Genomic DNA, 19,110 nt, shown 5'->3' with positions numbered 1-19,110 from the left:
GAACCTATTCACAGACCCACCTCTAGCATAATGTATCGAAGGGCATCTCAAGGCCCAAGCTAAGTGGGGCAGAATAGTGCCAAGCCAGTAGGGCGGCCTTATGGAGCCTGTAAAGCCTTCTCAGGTTCAGTGAGGTATTTCAACAGGCAATAATCTTGATTTGGTCAGAACCAATTGGTGTAAGACCTGTAGCATACAGGATAGGAGGATCTTCCCAAGAATTTTACAATCTAAATTCAGAATAATTGTTGGCCAGTGTGAGGCTGGATCCTCAGGGTGTCACGCTTGTTTGAGAAGAGGGACTAGGAGGGCCTCTCTGTGTGATTGTGGAAGTGAACCTTCCTCTAAAGAAGCTTCGTATAATGCAGCCAGCTTGGAGGCTAGGTAGTCAGAGTAAGTGTAGTAAAAGTAAATATGGTAAAAGTCCAGCCAGAGGCCATCCGTTCCTACTGATTTGCCAATTGTGAGCTTATGTATGGCCTCTTTGGCTGCCTTAGCTGTTATAGGAGCATCACTAGCTTCCAGTAAATCAGGGGGCACTCTGGGAGAGAGGTCAGCAATAAACTTGAATATAAGAGCAGGGGGAAATGTTCGCACCAGTCATAAAGACATGTGCAAAACTCATAAGATTCTATAAGGATATCTCATTTTGTAAAGACTAGAGTTCCTTCAGGGTGTCTCAGTTTGGTGGCGGGAGCCCGGACTGTGCCCAAGGTAGAAAGCCAAGTCAAAAATCTACTGAATTTGGCGCCTTCTAGAAGCATAGTGGGCCAACTCTCTCACCGCAACAGATTTAGACTACAGATTTGACTCTAATCTACAAGGACAAGCATACCTGCAGTCCAAAATGAATACTTAATGAAGTCATTCCTCCTTGATCAGTATGATTACAACATCTATAGGGACATTTCTGCACAGCCTGCCATAGGGACAAAGCACTAATACTCTGCGTGCACAGCTGTTTAGGGTAGAATGCAGGATGGTGAATTCCGCCCTGAAAAGGTCTACAAGGTGTTTGCACAGCGCAGCTGGCAGAACTCTGAGCTCTAATTCTGGCACTAGAGAATACGTTTCCCCCACACTCGTAGAGTGTGATTCTAATTCTTGTGTCCAGTCTTACAATGAGTATCTACACTACTGGAGCTGCAATGAATTCAGAGAGTCCAAAGAGTACACCATAAGTGCTTTAAGGAAAAGTGGCTAAACTGAAAGAATGCTTGCCACGGACTCCTATTATTCACAACTTGAGTCATCAACGTGTAGGAATACACGTTCCAGAGAATTCCATGGCTGTTGACGCTGCAAAAGCAACAGTGCAAACTGCTGTTGTCGCTGTGATTACTCGTTCCAGTACGAGGATAGAGACATTATGACGGCTGTTAACTGCACATGACGACACCCACTCGCCGAAAGGCTTTCCAGCGAAGTACTCCTCTCAGTTAAGTGTGCAAAGCATACCTTTTGCTCAGATTCCTGGAATGGGGGATCGAGTAATACCTAATTAAGATCGCAGGTTAGGTTTAATTCAAGCAGCACATGAAGGCCTAGCATCTGCACAGGCAGGGAAGGGCGGGGGGGCAGCTATAATTTCACTATTGCAGCAACCCTATTGCTGGCCAGGTCTTTATAAACAGACTAGGGACATTTGCCTTAATGCGATATCTTACTGCATTAATATGTTCAACAGTTACTGTAATGTGTAAATTGCACAACGTGACAACTTCAACCTTTTAAAGTGTGTGCTTGCCCAGTGTCTTGAACAGCGTGTGGCATCAACTTTGGAAGAAAATGCTCTAACCAGGTTTTGTGAAGGACCTACAGCTGCTAATTGCAATCAGCCATAAACAAATATGTGAAGAGAGGTCTTTAATTGGGATGAACATTGTGCTGACTTTAAAAAGGAGCACCTAACATACATTTCTGTCATTCCCAGAGTGATTTGTATTTTGATTTCTCTCCAAGATGTAATTGCATCCAGATATATAACACAACAACTGACCTACACCTAAAACCTGTCAGTACGATTGGCTTTGTCAGTGTTTGATAGGTGTTTAACATAAATGAGTAACAACAAGGATTTGTTATATATAATTAACCTTCAACATTTTTCAATTCTGATATTTCAGTAGTATGGAGGCCTGTGGAAGGAAGTTTGGCCTTCATTTTGTGTGCTTTATGTTAAATATATATGTCCTTTTTTGCTGCACATCTCGTCCGTCTGCCCATCTTCAACCGCCTCTCTTCCCTCTTCAGCACCCTCTTTTGAATCTTCCCCGAATGCATTTCCTTGCATCTCCTTCACTTCACCACTTCTAAACATTCACTGTACTCACTCACATTTAAGCAGTGTATCACTTTTGCTTTTGCTCAGTAAATATTTTGCCATCTGTGCACCCCCTTCACACACATTTTCACAAAATTGCAATTAAAACTGGAATACATGAGGACCATTGTTCTATGTGCTCTGCAGAGAGGCAAACCCACTGACAGGCACTTTGCTTTGACTTCAGTGTCGGAGTCAGAGCTCTCAATCAAAGCCCCTCATAAACACCTGCACAGCTCAAAGTATGCACGGAAAAAATACAGAAAGAAACACAACATGATTAAATAGCTAACTCTTGAGGGAGGGAGGCGAGATTAAGTGAAACTTGAAATATGAGAGGAACTAAATAGCTGACATGCATTGTCTTAACGTTTTTAACACTCATTGTAAATCAATCCATGTTTTTGGCATTAATGTTGTTAAGGGCATGTCACTGGCGAGTAAGACTGCAGTAATGTGGGCAGGGGAGCCATGGTTCGGACTACTATGATCGCTAATGTCCTCCTTTATCTTGTAAATTAAATTTAAAAAACTACACACAATGCTTTTCTTTTCAGAGCATTATTTCATCAAACTTTGGAAACATGAAACTGTGCCATTAATACCATGCAATTGTTAAAGTCTGCATTGGATGCTCTCGGTCTGGAGACTAAGCAGCATGGCCATGCACCTGCAGGGATGTAGTACTTGCAGTGAGGCATGCAGTTGATTTAAAGACTCTGTGCCGGCAGACCGCATTAGAACTGCAATGCATTTATATCAAATGAGCCAACATAGCTCAGCTGGACTGGAGAGACTTTAAGACGTACAGCATGTACTTCTCTGCAGGACTCAGTACTCTGGGCCAGTTGTAATGTCATATAGCAGATAACTGTCTACTGTAAGCACATTTCTTGCACTTTGCCCTTGACTCGGATATTTGCATCAACTTCACAAGGGAACAAGAACTCTGACCTGCTCGACTTATGGATCCATTTTCCAGGGGAACAAATGCAGCAGCTTCACTTCTAACAGGGCCAGCGAGGTGCGGCCCCTGGTGTCACAGTGGATGAGGTTAGGGTGGCCAGGGTCTCGGAACAATATACATAACAGAAGATTAGCATTCTAACACCATTACAGGGAACAAGTCACTAGATCACACATGCTTGCATCCACTCCCACATGTGACGAGTGGGAAAGGGTGGGACCTATGCCTATGAATGACGGGTGGCTGCTCTCACCCAGGAATGAAGACTTCAGCGCCTGAAACTATGACGCTGAAAGTGTCACTGGCCTACAGTGGATACTGCCATAGAATACAATGGCAATGATTCATTATGAAGGGCTTTAGAACAGTAAGCCCTGTGTCGTGCTTCACAGTTCAGAAAGTTGATTTACTGCCTGGCTTCTGTATCCTGCTTCAGAGCAAGGTAGGGCAGGCAGCCTGGGACCCAATGCCCAGACTTAAATACATCGATTTGTTTAGAGATACGATCTTATCTCTAAATAAATAAATCTATTTAATATTTGCACAGGAATGTGAAGGAATATCAGAGGGCGCAGCCCCAAAGCCATAATAGACAATCCGCCCGTGGTAGTTCGAAGGATTACTGGAATCTGCATTTGAGAGTTCGGCGATACCTCTGCTAATTTGCAAGAGTTAGGTAAAGTAGCAGCCTGAATGGAGGCATTAAGAAGATTCTTGAGCGTGGGTATAATTATTGGAGCGGCTCATTTAAGGCTAGACGGCAGAAAGAGATCATTAGGCAAGCCTGTATTGTGTTTATTTAGAAGGGTAACTAGGCCAGACTGAGATTAGACCATACTCTACGAGATGGCTGGTCTTTGTCACATGGGCGGCCTACATGGTTTTGTTAGAGTAATCAAAGGAGTAATGAGACCTACCTTAAGAACTGTGACAAATACTTTTGCCCTTTCTGTAGGGTAAATGCCCAAACCTCAAAATATTTTCTATTTGTGTGTGTAGTTCAAAGGCTCTACTTTATAAATTATACTAAAAATATATGTGTAAATAACGTAAGCAACGCTCTTGTATTTTTGGAAATTATGTTAATGTTGATTACAATTTGTGTACTTTTTTAATTTTAAAAAACTGTTTGTAAATTGTGTTTTTGTAATCGCTTATTATAAATGCAGGAAACAAAGTAAACGAAAAATAAAGAAAATGTAAATGTTTTTTCAAATTATTTTAGAGAAGTAAATTCCTTTTACTTAAATCAGAAAGGGTAAGATGAAATGTTGGTGGACATTTTCATACTTCTAAACTGATATTTAACACTCATTTTGTTTCGTTTGCAGCCTCTAAAGACAAAAATCCACTTTGCACTGTAACTGCTGATAATTTGAAATTACCTAACATGGACCCTGGAATGCAACTTCAGGTATATTCTACCGTCTCCATTTTCAAACTATCATCCTTCATGTCACATTTTCTTTTTATTAAGAACATGTGTATTGTACACAACTTTTTAGAAAAGTATAACAGCGTGTTAACTTAAATAACCATGATTATTCTTGACACTTCAGGTTCTTCAGTCAGCTCTATTCACATTTGATTTGATCGAGAGTGTTCTTGCCAGAGTAGAAGAACTCATTGAAGCGAAAGTAAAATCTACAGCGGAATAGAAAATTGGGTCATGCGAAGAGGCTCAAGATCTACATTCAGAGTGGCTTTGAAAGTTAAGCCTGTGGTATTGAAAGTAAACGAAGTACTATACCTTTCTTTAAACCCTATTTGTGTACAATAACTTATATCTTTCAATAAATCAATGGCTGCCGTTCGTATATATTTAATTGTTTTTACTTTGCTTGTCTGCATGTGATACATGAACAAACAAACTGATTTTGGAAATTCCAAAGTTCTGAGGGCTAAACAAATGAATGACAATATACAAGCACCATTAAGAACGGTATGTCATATTTATTTTAAACTCCCATTTACAGCTATCGTTTGCTTCTGCAGTTTGATTGCAAATAAATAAATGAGCAAAGTAGAATGAACTATTGTAACGTAATTTTCCACAGAATGCAGTCAGACTACGCATTTTGTAACATTTTCCACACACAACTGTGCTCAATGATCTGCTTTTTTGCCGTCATCAGTCTATCACGGATGTTATCGATATGCGGTTTGCAAGTTGCCTGTGAGGAAACATAAATATACAACATTAGTGATGGCATAAAACGTTCACATAAAACATCTGTTTGAAAGATAACTTTTACATAATGAGACCCCTTGAGATGTAATATTACTGCAATATGTTACTAAAATATTTGCAAGAAATTACTCTATGAAGGCCCTCTCCGCTCTATTTATTAATACTAAATGTCTGCAAACCTGAGGCAGTTGCTATATGGCGAAGACCCCCATTTAGAGTATGGCGTCTGGTGTGTTTGGGCAGTGGAGGAATGTACTCCGCTGGACTGGCAAACAACATACTTGGAGATCTCTGCCAACCAGAGATCTCTTTGCTTTCAGCAGTGCCTCCATCATCATGGCTTTACTGATAGGCACTGTTGAGTACTACTTGTTTTTTTGCTTTTGCCTATAATGGTTTATCCCACTGTATTACATTTCCAGGCGATTACACTCCACATCAGAACTAGGTGACGACTATGATGTTTTACATTATTACAAACGATTATGTCTCCATCTTATTCTAGTGACACTTGATACTGATCGGGCATTGGGCTCCCGAAGTGTTGCCCGCCCCCTCGTGAATGATTCCGACTGGTTTGAATTTGGGATGTTAGTTCTTTAAATTGGGGTATTCGGTATTCGCCAGGTCATTCTACCCTAGTCTGGGTGGGTTTCTTGGGACATGTTCTTTCCTACTCTTTTTTTAGGCTTTTCTTTCTCTTCCCTTTCCTGCGCGCCTCTCCCTTCCCTCTGCATATAGTACACTCCTTAGCTACATCATATATGTACACACTCTCATACATCTATGACATTGACTCAAGATGAAAATGTCGAAGCAAAGCTGTTATCATGGAAAGTGTGGGGGACTCAACAATCCCTGGAAGTGCAAGCTAGTACTAGCCTACCTCCGTAGAAATCACATTAAGATAGCATTCCTACAGGTAACACATCTACCCCCACAACTCCCCCCCCAACCCCCCATTTGCCTCCATGTGGTGCCCCCACCGATTCTTCGCTGGCTACAGTACATATTCCCAGGGAGTATGCATTTTAATCCACCGCAGACTTAGCTTCATACATCAGATCACGATTGCAGACAAACATGGGCGATACATTTTAGTGATCAGGTCGTTACTAGGCAAGAAAACTTTGTTTCTCAACATATAGGCGCTAAATACTGACAACCCTACATTCTTTTCAGAGCTCCCCACATTGCTCAATAGGCATGATCATGACACGCTACTCCTCGGTGGGGACTGAATCTATGGCTAGACCCCAGCTGCAACTTCTCCTGCACCGAGCAGGGTACAAAATCCCAAGCATCATCAGCCTTTCGAGATCTCCTACACTCACTATCCCTACATGACACAAGGCGCATACATAATCCCGAAGAACCAGGCTATACATTTCATTCAGCGCCACGCTCGACATGAACGCAAATTGATTACGGGTTTGTAAATGCCCAAGGATGTCAATGGATCCGCAACATATAAACACTGCCCTGTACTTTATCAGACCACGCACCCATGCTACTAAATATGGTAATCCCGTATTACACTGCTGGGAACGTAGGTGGACCTTCCCAGCCACAGCTCTGCTAGATGCGCTTTTCAAATCCGAGCTACCTGATGCAATCCTTGAATACTTTACTCTAAACACAGGTTTGGTGATGCAATATGCAGTATTATGGGATGCCTTCAGGGCGTACATTTGCGGCGTCTGCATTTCCAAGCAAGCAGGGGTTCTGTGCGCGATGCAAAGCAGTCTTACTCGATTTGAAACTGAACTGACCCAACTAGACAACTCACCCGACACACCAGATACCCCCCTAAAAGTGAAACTCTCATACTTGACTGTAATGAGCATGCAGACGGAGAGACCACCCTATTAGGCAAATACCAAGCGGCACGCAGATATGGCGAAGGAGAAAGCCCTGGCAAGACACCTGCCCGCCAGGTGCGCCCCCCACCTCCGGGGAGCCGGGCACATCATATCACTACGGCGAACTGACGACTCCATTGCCACTGACAATGCAGACATATTATCAGAACTAGTGACATACTATTAATCCTTATACACAACTAAACTCCTCACTGGCTTCACACATCACCTCGCCTACTTGGAGGAGATGGCAATGGTCAGGCTAACCACGAGCAGGCACAATTCCTCAGTGACCCCTTTACCGCGGAAGAAGTCAGCCAAGCTATAGACTCCCTTGATGGATCAGAGGATTCCGACCTAGAAGGTCTTTCAGGAACCTTTTACAAAACATTCAAACAAACTTTGATACCCCACTTACTCCAGGTTTATGCCGAGTCTCTCACTAATCGATACCAAAGGGGATGATGGACGGAGTGCTTGAGCAAATCAAACACTCACCCACAGTCAACTGATCTGGGTTTAATCCATCATCATTCTTTAGCTCACTCCACCAACCCAGTTCAGACATGGCCATATGCAAATCAGTCTGACCCTGTGCCTCATGGGAACAGTCGAGCCCGAACTGCCAAGCCAGGTCTTCCCTGGAACGGAAACAAGCATCCTGGGACCGGTTTCCCCTTTGGTATCGAGTCTCTCACTAATGGCGCCCTTCCTCCTTCAATTTCCCTTTAACTGAAACCCGGCAAATATCTCACGATCAGCACTTCATAATGTCCCTTATCCCTGATTCATTTTGATAATAAAATACTTGCTAAGATGCTTGCAAACAGATTTTCGCTGCTGCTGGACCAAATTCTCTCTCCTGTTCAATCCGGTTTCATTCCACACAGGTCGCCCGCCTAAAATCTTAGGACTATCTTTCCGGTATTAAATAGGATTTCCCCGACCACCCCTGCAGCAGTTGCGCTCCTTGATGCCGAAAAAGCCTTCGCTACACTCCGTAAGATTGGTATGCCCTCTAACTTGATTGCATTGATCTCACGTTTATATTCATCCCCCACGGCTAGGCTCTCGGTGAACCGATCCCTCTCTGCCCCTTTTCCGATCTCACGCGGCACTCTTCGAGGCTGCCTAATGTCACTCATATTAGCAATGGATCCTTTTAGTTTGACATCTGCAAGAGAAACATATGCACCGCGGCCTCCGATTCCAACCCGGGCCACTACTCCTGTCCATGTATGCAGATGATATCCTGCTTTTCATCGAAGACCCCGCTACGAATTTGCAATCCTTTATTGCTGAGATCGGTCGCTTTGGAGACATTTCGGGCCTACACCTTAACTGGGACAAATCAGAGTTATTTTCACTTACAGACTTGGCCCTCCACGTTAGCGGTAATTTCCCTTTTCGGTGGGCAGTAGATAGCACTAAATATTTAGGAATTATCCTGCATAGGTGCAAAGTACAAATTATCCGCCCAAATTATGGACCTGCAATGGGCTCACTGGCTTTGCAGGTGGAGCGCTGGATCCAGCTACCACTATCCATGGCTGGCCGCATCGCCCTCATTAAAATGGATGTTCTCCCCTAGTTTCTATATTTATTTGTCAATAAACTAATTTCTCTATCAAAGGAATTCTTCTCACAGCTACGCCGTTAATTGATCTGCCTGGTCTGGACAGAGGCCACAGGTAGCCTGGGATACCCTTACACTCCTCTACGAATGAGGTGGATTCACAGTCCATAACCTTTATTTGTATTATCTGGTCGCACAGGCCCAATTCGCATACCACTGTTTGCACCCAGGCGCTCGTATACCATATAGCGCACCCTAATGTGACTTGTCCAATTCCACCCCCTGGGGGCCATATTCCAACGAGGCATACTGCTAGACCCTAATGATATACAGCCATTATCCACCACCTGCTGGGCCTGGCACAAACTGGGTCTGCTCCTGTGCTCGGGCTCCCTATACTCACCCAAACTTCCATTATCCCAGAACCCATTGATACCATCTATGTCCGAGAAGGTGGTCCAACGCACATTGTGTAAGCTGCAACTACACACATTCGGAGATCTTTTCCCAGAGGAGCAGGACATGGCCTTTGCCGGCCTAGCTACATGGTACAAAAGGGGTTGGTGATAGACGGAAGCTTGAATCCGGTCCAGTGAAGGCATGGCTTGGCAGTTCGGGCTGGACTGTTCCCATGAGGCACAGGGTCAGACTGATTTGCATATGGCCATGTCTGAACTGGGGTGGCTGAGTGGGCTAAAGAACAGTGATGGATCAAACCCAGATCTGTTGACTGGGTGTGAGTGTTTGATTGGTTCAGATGCTCCGTCCATCACCACCTTCTTTTGTACCGCTTTGTTCGCCATAAGTTGGCAGGGTATGCTCAGACGTGAGTCCCTTGCTCACTTTGCCACTGGATTCAAGCAAGCCTGGCTGAAGACGGCTGTAATGCCAGAAACCGGTCCTAGGAAGCTTGAATGCGGTCCAGGGAAGGCATGGCTTGGCAGTTCGGGCTGGACTGTTCCCATGAGGCACAGGGTCAGACTGATTTGCATATGGCCATGTCTGAACTGGGGTGGCAGAGTGGGCTAAAGAACGGTGATGGATCAAACCCAGATCTGATGACTGGGTGTGAGTGTTTGATTGGTTCAGATGCTCCGTCCATCACCACCACCCCCTTTTGTACCACTTTGATCGCCATAAGCTGGCAGGGTATGCTCAGACGTGAGTCCCTTGCTCACTTTGCCACTGGATTCAAGCAAGCCTGGCTGATGACGGCTGTAATGCCAGAAACCGGTCCTAGGAAGCTTGAATCCGATCCAGGGAAGGCATGGCTTGGCAGTTTGGGCTGGACTGTTCCCATGAGGCACAGGGTCAGACTGATTTGCACATGGCCATGTCTGAACTGGGTGGCAGAGTGGGCTAAAGTACAGTGATGGATCAAACCCAGATCTGTTGACTGCGTGTGAGTGTTTGATTGGTTCAGATGCTCCGTCCATCACCACCCCCTTTTGTACCGCTTTGGCCGCCACAAGTGTGGCAGGGTATGCTCAGACGTGAGTCCCTTGCTCACTTTGCCACTGGATTCAAGCAAGCCTGGCTGAAGACGGCTGTAATGCCAGAAACCGGTCCTAGGAAGCTTGAATCTGGTCCAGGGAAGGCATGGCTTGGCGGTTCAGGCTGGACTGTTCCCATGAGGCACAGGGTTAGACTGATTTGCATATGGTCATGTCTGAACTGGGGTGGCAGAGTGGGCTAAAGAACGGTGATGGATCAAACCCAGATCTGTTGACTGGGTGTGAGTGTTTGATTGGTTCAGATGCTCTGTCCATCACCACCCCCTCTTGTACCGCTTTGTTTGCCATAAGTTGGCAGGGTATGCTCAGACTGGAGTCCCTTGCTCACTTTGCCACTGGATTCAAGCAAGCCTGGCTGAAGACGGCTGTAATGCCAGAAACCAGTCCTAGGAAGCTTGAATCAGGTCCAAGGACGGCATGGCTTGGCAGTTCGGGCTGGACTGTTCCCATGAGGCACAGGGTCACACTGATTTGCATATGGCCATGTCTGAACAGGGGTGGCAGAGTGGGCTAAAGAACGGTGATGGATCAAACCCAGATCTGTTGACTGGGTGTGAGTGTTTGATTGGTTCAGATGCTCCGTCCATCACCACCCCCTTTTGTACCGCTTTGTTCGCCATAAGTTGGCAGGGTATGCTCAGACGTGAGTCCCTTGCTCACTTTGCCACTGGATTCAAGCAAGCCTGGGTGAAGACGCCTGTGATGCCAGTAACCGGTCCTAGGAAGCTTGAATCGGTCCATGGAAGGAATGGCTTGGCAGTTCTGGCTGGACTGTTCCCATGAGGCACAGGGTCAGACTGATTTGCATATGGCCATAACTGAACTGGGGTGGCAGAGTGGGCTAAAGAACGGTGATGGATCAAACCCAGATCTGTTGACTGGGTGTGAGTGTTTGATTGGTTCAGATGCTCCGTCCATCACCACCCCCTTTTGTGCGGCCTAGCTACATGGGCAGAAATTTCACATATGGACAAATTTATTGTATCTGATGGAGACATCTAGCCGCAGATTCCTTAACTTAGAATATCCCCAGGCGTCAGACTGGATCCAGAAAACTTTCTGTCACCGCACGGCTCTGCCCTGACGTCCACGGACGTGACGTCAGTGGAGTCATATATGCCCCTTCCGGCGTGCTGTTGTCAGTTTTCTTCTTTTCCGCATCCCAACGCGGATCCTGGAAAACCTGCGGTTCCTTGGCCTGTTTTTCGGGTCTTCTTGACGCCTTCGGCTTCTCAGAACAGTATGCAATGCATTCGGGCTTTGAGGCGTGTGAGACCTGTGCATTTCAGATGTCTGTAACGGACCCGCACGCCATCTGTATGTGGTGCCTAGAAGTGCACCAGAACTCCAAAGAGTGACACGCCTGTCGGCGAATGAAACCGAAGTCCTTATGGGAGCGTCGTATAAAATTGCTGGCCGCACAGCTGTCTGGTCCTGCACCTTCTCTTCTATGCTCTCCCTCTCGGGATCGAGCCCATTCCAGAGGTCGTTCCAGTGGACGTCGTTTGGAGGCGGGTAAGCACACATGTAAATCACAGAGGTCCTCCTCCCATTCACGTGACGCTGGCGCCCATTCCCTCGCTCCCTGCCAGGCACGGGCGTCCGGCAGTTGCCTCCTCCGTACCCTCCCTTACCGGGTGTCGGAGCGCCACAGGCCCAAATGAAGGCTTATTCCAAAGCACTCCACTCTTGCTTTGGGTCACCCCCTCTCCCTGGTTGGCCTTTGGGTCCCATAGAGGTGGAAGGCACTCATGTCGGGTCCTCGCCGGCGCATTCGCCCTCTGCGCGTGTGCATTGAATCCGGTTCCGGAGCCGATATGACGCCGACGGGACACCGCCCAGAAGGCCCCCCCAGTCGCCCATCCAGCCCACCCCTTCAGTCACCCTATAGCCCTGAGCGGAATCCTGCGCTGACATCGGAGGCAGCGCCGGGCTCGACGCCCTGTCGACATATTTCCTCCCTACATGTTGCAGTGGGGTCGACGTCGGACGGCGGCGCCCAGGCCGAGTCCCCTTTGGAGGTTGTCGACCTCCTTAAGACTCCTACTCTGCATCGGTCGCCGGTGCCGACATCCACACATGAGGTTGGTGTACCACCCGACTCCTCGGACGTCAATGCGACTCCCACACGGCGTTGATGCTGGCGCCTACGCCTCCTCTAATGCAAGATGTTGACGCTCCTCTGGACTCCCCAGATCTGAGGTCGTTTTGGTCCATGGTGCAGGTACCTTGTTTTGCGTGGCCTTCTGATCAGCTTCCGGCTCCTCCACTTATGCTGTCTAGTAGACTGGTTAGTCTCCAACCGTCTCCTACCAATGGTTTATTTTCACCTCCCCGGATGGCAACTGAGGCTAGTGCTGCCTACGCACGGGCAATTCACAGGGCGGCAGCTATTCTTCGATTTCAGCCCTCTGTGGTTTCCCTGCCTTCTGATCCTTTGTTGGATCTTCTCCACACGGAGCCGGTTCAGGTGGAGCCTTTGCTGCCCCTTGGGGCATCTTTGTTTGACATCATGCTTGGCACATAGGCGTGGCCTTCCTCTGGTGACCCTGTTGATCGGGCCATTGCTTGTCGACGTTCCTGCCCCGGATGATCTGCTCTGCCAGTCCCTTCACCCTTGAGCTCAGGGCCTAGTTGTTCAGGCGGCTTTTGACTTAGTCTTCCTCCGCCTTGCCATCCTCCACCTTGCCACTGTTACCTCCCATCAGGGAGTCTAGGTGTGAGACCTGGGCATGTGTGGTCGCCAGCTTTTCGCCTCTGCCAGTGCTGGCATCTGCGCATTAAATACGGCTTGTGTGTTTGCACGCGCATCCTCTACCCTTTGGGACTTTGTTGAGAACCTTCTTCCTTCTATTCCAGAAGGGCCGCGGGTAGAATTGCTTCGCCTTCTGCATGATGGCAGGGGAATGGCGCAATTTTCCCTCCGCTCTTCCCTTGACACCACTGACTCGGTTGGACAAGCTCATGCTCGGTCTGTGGCTTTGCGCCGCCATGCATGGCGGCGCAACAGTAGTTTCTCAGACAATGTTTGGGATGCTCTTAGGGATCTGCCATTCAATGGCGAGGACCTTTTTGACTGCCACGTGGATTCGGCGGCCTCCCTCCTCTTGTCTGGGCTACCGTAAATCTTAAGGCACGACTTCCTGCCCTATGTTTTTCTTTGGCACAGGCAATTTTGCCTTGTTGGTTTGATTTAAAAAAAAAAAAAAACGGACCTGGGATCTTGCATAGTGCCTGGATAGTGTAAGCGGTTGCCATTTCAGTATTTGTTTAGTACAGCTGGATGGCTGGTTCTGTCATCCTTCCACTCCTCTGAATGTGTGTTTTACCCAGGAGGACCCCCCTCGCAGGGATTGAGACTTACCGTATGTCTCGTATTTGCTGGCTTTGGGGTGACTGCCTTAGCACAGTTTTATGGAGTCTTCCTCACAGACATCCTCCTGGGGTTCAGGCTGTCCTATTTTCTGCTGCTATCCTCCTGTTAGTATCGCTCTATTGCACTTCGGTTGCAATTGGCTCCAGTTGTCTGTAGTGCTTCTAGGCCTAGGCATGGGTTCCTTGCCGTGCGGCTTCTCTCTCGCCTGCCCTGACAGCGTTGCAGTGATCCTCTTGTCTATAATGGCTTCTCTTCTTTTGACGGCCACTGTCTCTCTGGCCCTTGTTCCCTTCACTTCAGGTGCAGTTCTTTCACGGCTGACGCCCTGTCCTTGATTTGCACCAGGAACAAAAGCCGCTGTGCGGCACGCTTATTACTATTGGCACAACCTTGGGTACACCCTGGTATGTTTGCATTGTGGTTTCTATGGTCAGCCCTTACTGGGCTTGTCTTTCAAGGTAGAGGATTTACCATGTCCATCTCTGCTGTCCATTGTCTTATGGCCTTGTTTTCTCGCCACTTTCCCAAAAGCAGTTTCTCCACATTCCCTGCTGCTTCTGAACAGGTGTTTTCCACACTTCTGCTTTGGGTTCATTCTGTGACACTCTCAAGGGGAGTGTTCTCTTCAGGATACTCGCTTCTTGGGTCCGGGACCTTTAGGTTGGTCCTGACTGTTTCCACTATCATGCCTAGCTCCATCTCCTCCGCTGTCTTGAGGGGGACCGTTGGTCCTCCCGGGTGAGGGGCGGATGCTGCTTATGGGCCTGGACATTGTCCTGTCCAGTTCTGCTTTCACACGTCTGTTGGTACTTTTCACATGATCTAGTCTATTGTGTTGTGCTTCATTTTTTAGCGTCTTTCTTCTTATTCCATATCTGCTGGGTTCTTACACAGTAGAATCTTGATGGCAATATTCCTTCATGTGGTGTCTGTGGTCTTTGACCCGGTCTGCTTGTGCTACAAGTTCTTATATGGGTGTCTGGCTTGCCTGGTCCCCTTTTTGCTGGTTGCTTTCTTGCTGTTGCGTCTCTCGCATCTGGGCTGCTCACGCTCCCTACAGGAGGGTCTTTGCTATACTTCGTGTGGTTCGAACGTGCACGCGGTCTGCTTATGTACCTTCCAGTCTTCCACTTGACTATCATTCTTACTGTAAGTCCTGTGTTGAGCGCATCTGCTGGTTGTGTCAGCCCTTTCACATATCTGTGACACACCAACTATGTACTGACCTGTCTTCTGTTTCTTGTGCCACCAGAATTTTCTGGCTGTGGGTTGGCATCCTGCCACTGCTGTCACACATATTTTTGCTGGTGCGGGTTTCAACAGTGCTGCTTTCTACTGTTGTGCATACTGCACCGGTATACGCTAACTCTGTCATACCAGTTGCCATCTCTCTGGGTCTTACTTACGGTCGGCACACCGGATCCTGCGGATCTATCAGACCCTAGGTTCAGTGCCTGCCGAGGTGAACAATGTGTACATTTTCTTTTATTAATGTTAACTCTCAGATTTCACCAATGCCACAAAACTCGGCATATCAACTGTTCTCTTTGGTATCGTCATCTAATTTTTGTATTATTCCTCGAAGACGTTGACATCGAATCCTCTTTTATTATGTATAAATGTATTCTACCTTTGTGTATTAAATGATAAAAATCAATAAAAAATATATAATAATTTTCATTTTTTAGCGGGGAGACGCTCCTGCGCCATAACGGAGGAGCCATCACTGAAAAAAAGCATTGTAAGAAATTGGGTTATTGTTTGAGGGGCATGGAAACTCCATTTAGGTAACAACCACGATTCTTGTCAGGGTGAACCACAAAAATCAATAAATTAACCTGTGCTTAATTCTCTGGTAGCTTAGCACAAAAGCAGTCGGGCTTAACTTAGGGACAATCTATTAAGTGTTTATGCAGCACATGAAACAGTAATAACGTGAAAACACAACACAAGAAAAATCCCAAACCAATTTAGAAAATTTGAGTATATTTAAAAAAATTAATTGATTACAGAACGACAAAAAAACAATTAGTAAAATCTTAGATATGCAATTTAAAAACTTGTAATGAAAATAGCGCCTAAAAGCAAAGCTCCATTTGTGGTCATTTGGTCGTACTCGACTGAGAGAAAGTCACAAGTTCAGGACAACCACAATAGAGCAGGGGTTGGAGATGAGAACCAGGTTAGTCCTGTTAAAAAAGTTACTTTCTCAAGGCCGGCACGAAAATTACGTTTGCGAGGAACAGGTAGAGTATCGCGAATAGTTGTCGCTGTAGCCAGTCGGGCATAATGGGCTGTCATCACTGTAGCATGAAGAGCCAGTCTGGTATTACGGGCAGTCATTGCTCCAGCTTCGCATTGGCGGTTACTGCAGGGTGTCGTGGCTCTACCACCAAGTATAGATATGGTGTTTCAAATCTCCAGTCTTACCAGAGCGTCGCGTTGACAGTTGTTCCGGGCAGCAGTCTCTCAATGTCAAGGGGCCCGTTTGCATCCATGAAGCGTTCAAGCTTCTGGATTTCACCTTTTCTTCTTTAGAGGAGCTCAACCTGATGCCAACCAATGCTCCAGGATGAGAGTGCACTTTCTAGGGATCAGGAATTCACTCCAACAGAGGCCAGCAGGGCTCAGAACGGTCCAGGTCAGCTGGGCATTTGAAGGGAGGCCTCTGGAGCCTGTTATCTCCTTGTAGGTCACACAAGAGTTCAACCAACGTTCAAGTTAGCCTTAAAAGAAGGTAAGCAGGTCCAGTTGTAACAGGGATTCTGCGCAAACACAGAACTGTGCACAGAGACTGGGACAACAGTGAATTAGGGTGTGCCAAAACTCCCCTTAGTACCCAAAATCCCCTACCAGACTAGCAATCCGTGTCACATTAGCTCTTCGTCCTATAGCAAAGAAACCAATGATTAGACAACCTAGAACATGCAACTTAGAACCATCTCAGTGGGAAGTGAGAACACTCTTTTGTTATACATTCATACCAGTCCACAATGGGAGTAAAATAGAGACACGGTAAGGTTAAAATGTTTATTTTAACAACGTGATCTCAAGCGCAGTATTATAATTAACATCAGCATACATATGGATAATAATAATACGGACAGCATGGTTACAATTCCATAAAATACAAAAGGAGGAATCATGTTACACTGATAGTGCAAACAGGTGATAAAAGCGCCTATTTAAAACACCCTCCCTATCTAGGAAGGATTAGTTACTTACCTGTAATCCTAGTTCTCTTCCAGGGGTATCCTCATCAAAGTCATAAGCATTAGAATATTCCCGCCCATGTGTGGGACCCCGGAAACACTATATTATATGTGCCCCACATATATATACTCATATATATATAAATACATATATATATATAACATGCAATAGCAGCCAATAAAAACAGAGCTGAAATATGCTGTGTAGAATTTCCACCATTCATGCAATAATAATACTAAGCATTAGAAACATGAGAAACAACACAAAGTTTGTTTTAGAAACTGTTTTAATGCTCAGAAAGCAGTAGAAATTCTTATAACTCACTGGAAGCATAGAAAGCTCCCAGGCTGCATTGCAAACACACAGTCTAAAAAGACTGAAAAGCTAACCTGTAGCTACATTGCAATAAACTGACACCGTGCCTTTAAGGCACTCATGACCCCCAGTATCCCATCATGCCTCAGGGGTGACAGTTAGGTCAGTTGTTCTTTTCGGAGACTGAAAATAAACCCAATAACAAATAGGTTAACCATATCTCCTTATTAAAGAATGTCCTTTGCCCGGGGAGGCGGGAGGGTTGCTTATGACTTTGATGAGGATACCCCTGGAAGAGAACTAGGATTACAGGTAAGTAACTAATCCTTCTCTTCCAGGGGATCCTCATCAATAGTCATAAGCATTAGAATAGAATAGCGAGCCTCACCTCATCTCCCTGCGGGCAAAGGAGTAACAATACAGTAAATAAACCATATTAAGCCTAGCATTCACTAAGCTTGTACAGGCCGTAGGCTACCCAAATAGATTCCTCAAAGAGGCTTGTCCTACTTGAGTATCGGCCCTGGAATCATACTCGAGACAGTAATGTCTCGTAAAGGTATGAACTGATTTCCAAGTCGCAGCCTTGCATATCTCTGACATTGGGATGTCGTGCAAGAAGGCTACTGTAGCGGCCTTCCCTCTAGTGGAATGCGCTTTGGGCGACTGCAACAAAGGCTTGCCTGCAAGCTGATAAGCCAATTTAATGCAAGAGACAATCCATCTCGCGATGGACCTCTTGGCCGCTGGAAAACCTGTTCGCATTGAACCATAGTTCACAAACAGTTGATCCGTTTTCCTAATCCCTTTGGTCATTTCCAAATAGAACTTGAGCACTCTCTTAAGATCTAAGGAGTGAAGTGACCGCTCGGCTGGGGTCGTAGGATTTGGAAAAAATGAAGAGAGGGAAATGGACTGATTTATATGAAAATCAGAGATGACTTTAGGAAGGAAAGCTGGATGAGCCCTTAGGACTACCCTATTGTGATGAAAGATAGTGTATGGTTCTTTCGCACAGAGAGCTTGAATCTCGCTGACTCTGCGAGCAGAGGTAATCGCCACCAAAAAGGCCGCCTTCCAAGAGAGATGTTGCAAAGAGGCCTTGTGGATGGGCTCAAAAGGTGGTGACATTAACCTGGATAGCACCAGGTTTAATTCCCATGGAGGAGAAGGATTTCGCACAGGGGGATACACTTTCTTCAACCCCTGGAGGAAGTCCTTAACCACTGGAACCTGAAAGAAAGACACCTGATCTGGTGATTTTCTGTAAGCTACTATGGCTGACAAATGCACCCTAATAGAAGCGTATTTCAAACCAGCAGTAGCCAGGGAAAGAAGGTATGGCAAAATGACGTCCTCCTGTCCTTTAGTCGGATCAAGGTGATGATCCCTACACCATAGGAAAAACCGCTTCCACTTAAACGCATAAGACGTTCTCGTGGAAGGTCTCTTAGCCTCCTTTAAAATGTTCATGCACTCAGGAGGCAAGTTCAAATGTCCATATTGCAGGATCTCAGGAGCCATGCTGTTAGGTTCAATGATGGGAGGTTGGGATGCATTATCCTCCCGTTCATTTTGCTCAACAGGTCCGGCCTGTAAGGGAGTCGTCTGTGTGGACACACAGACAGATGTAGAAGGTCCGGGTACCACCACTGCCGCGGCCAATCCGGAGCTATCAGGATCATTTCCATGTTCGACCTGCAGAGCTTGGAAACTATTCTCGGAATCAGAGCCAGGGGAGGAAACGCGTAAGCGAACGTCCCTGACCAATCC

The 19,110-nt window shown here is 46.3% G+C and overlaps 2 protein-coding genes across 3 annotated transcripts in view; one reads left to right on the top strand and one right to left on the bottom strand.

Annotated features, from left to right (window-relative positions):
• The window catches only part of GLMN (glomulin, FKBP associated protein), a 394,839-nt gene extending 389,734 nt beyond the window's left edge, over positions 1–5,105 (top strand). The window contains exons 20-21 of the mRNA XM_078646323.1: positions 4,622–4,704; positions 4,850–5,105. Of these exons, the coding sequence (XP_078502449.1) occupies positions 4,622–4,704; positions 4,850–4,948 (182 nt within the window). The 3' untranslated portion in view covers positions 4,949–5,105. The remainder of the gene's footprint in view (positions 1–4,621; positions 4,705–4,849) is intronic.
• Positions 5,106–5,223: 118 nt separating this feature from the next.
• Positions 5,224–19,110, bottom strand: part of C1_1H1orf146 (chromosome 1_1 C1orf146 homolog) — a 378,199-nt gene continuing 364,312 nt past the window's right edge. For both annotated transcript variants that reach the window (XR_013595252.1, XM_078646325.1), the window contains one exon: positions 5,224–5,464. Coding sequence is in view for 1 of the 2 variants with exons in the window: in XM_078646325.1 (XP_078502451.1) it covers positions 5,360–5,464 (105 nt within the window). In the remaining variant the exon portion in view is untranslated. The remainder of the gene's footprint in view (positions 5,465–19,110) is intronic.

Source organism: Lissotriton helveticus, chromosome 1_1 (genome assembly GCF_964261635.1).
Source record: "Lissotriton helveticus chromosome 1_1, aLisHel1.1, whole genome shotgun sequence".
Taxonomy (NCBI): domain Eukaryota; kingdom Metazoa; phylum Chordata; class Amphibia; order Caudata; family Salamandridae; genus Lissotriton; species Lissotriton helveticus.
Note: the sequence above shows the minus strand (reverse complement) of the source record. Positions and strands in the feature narration are given on the sequence as shown.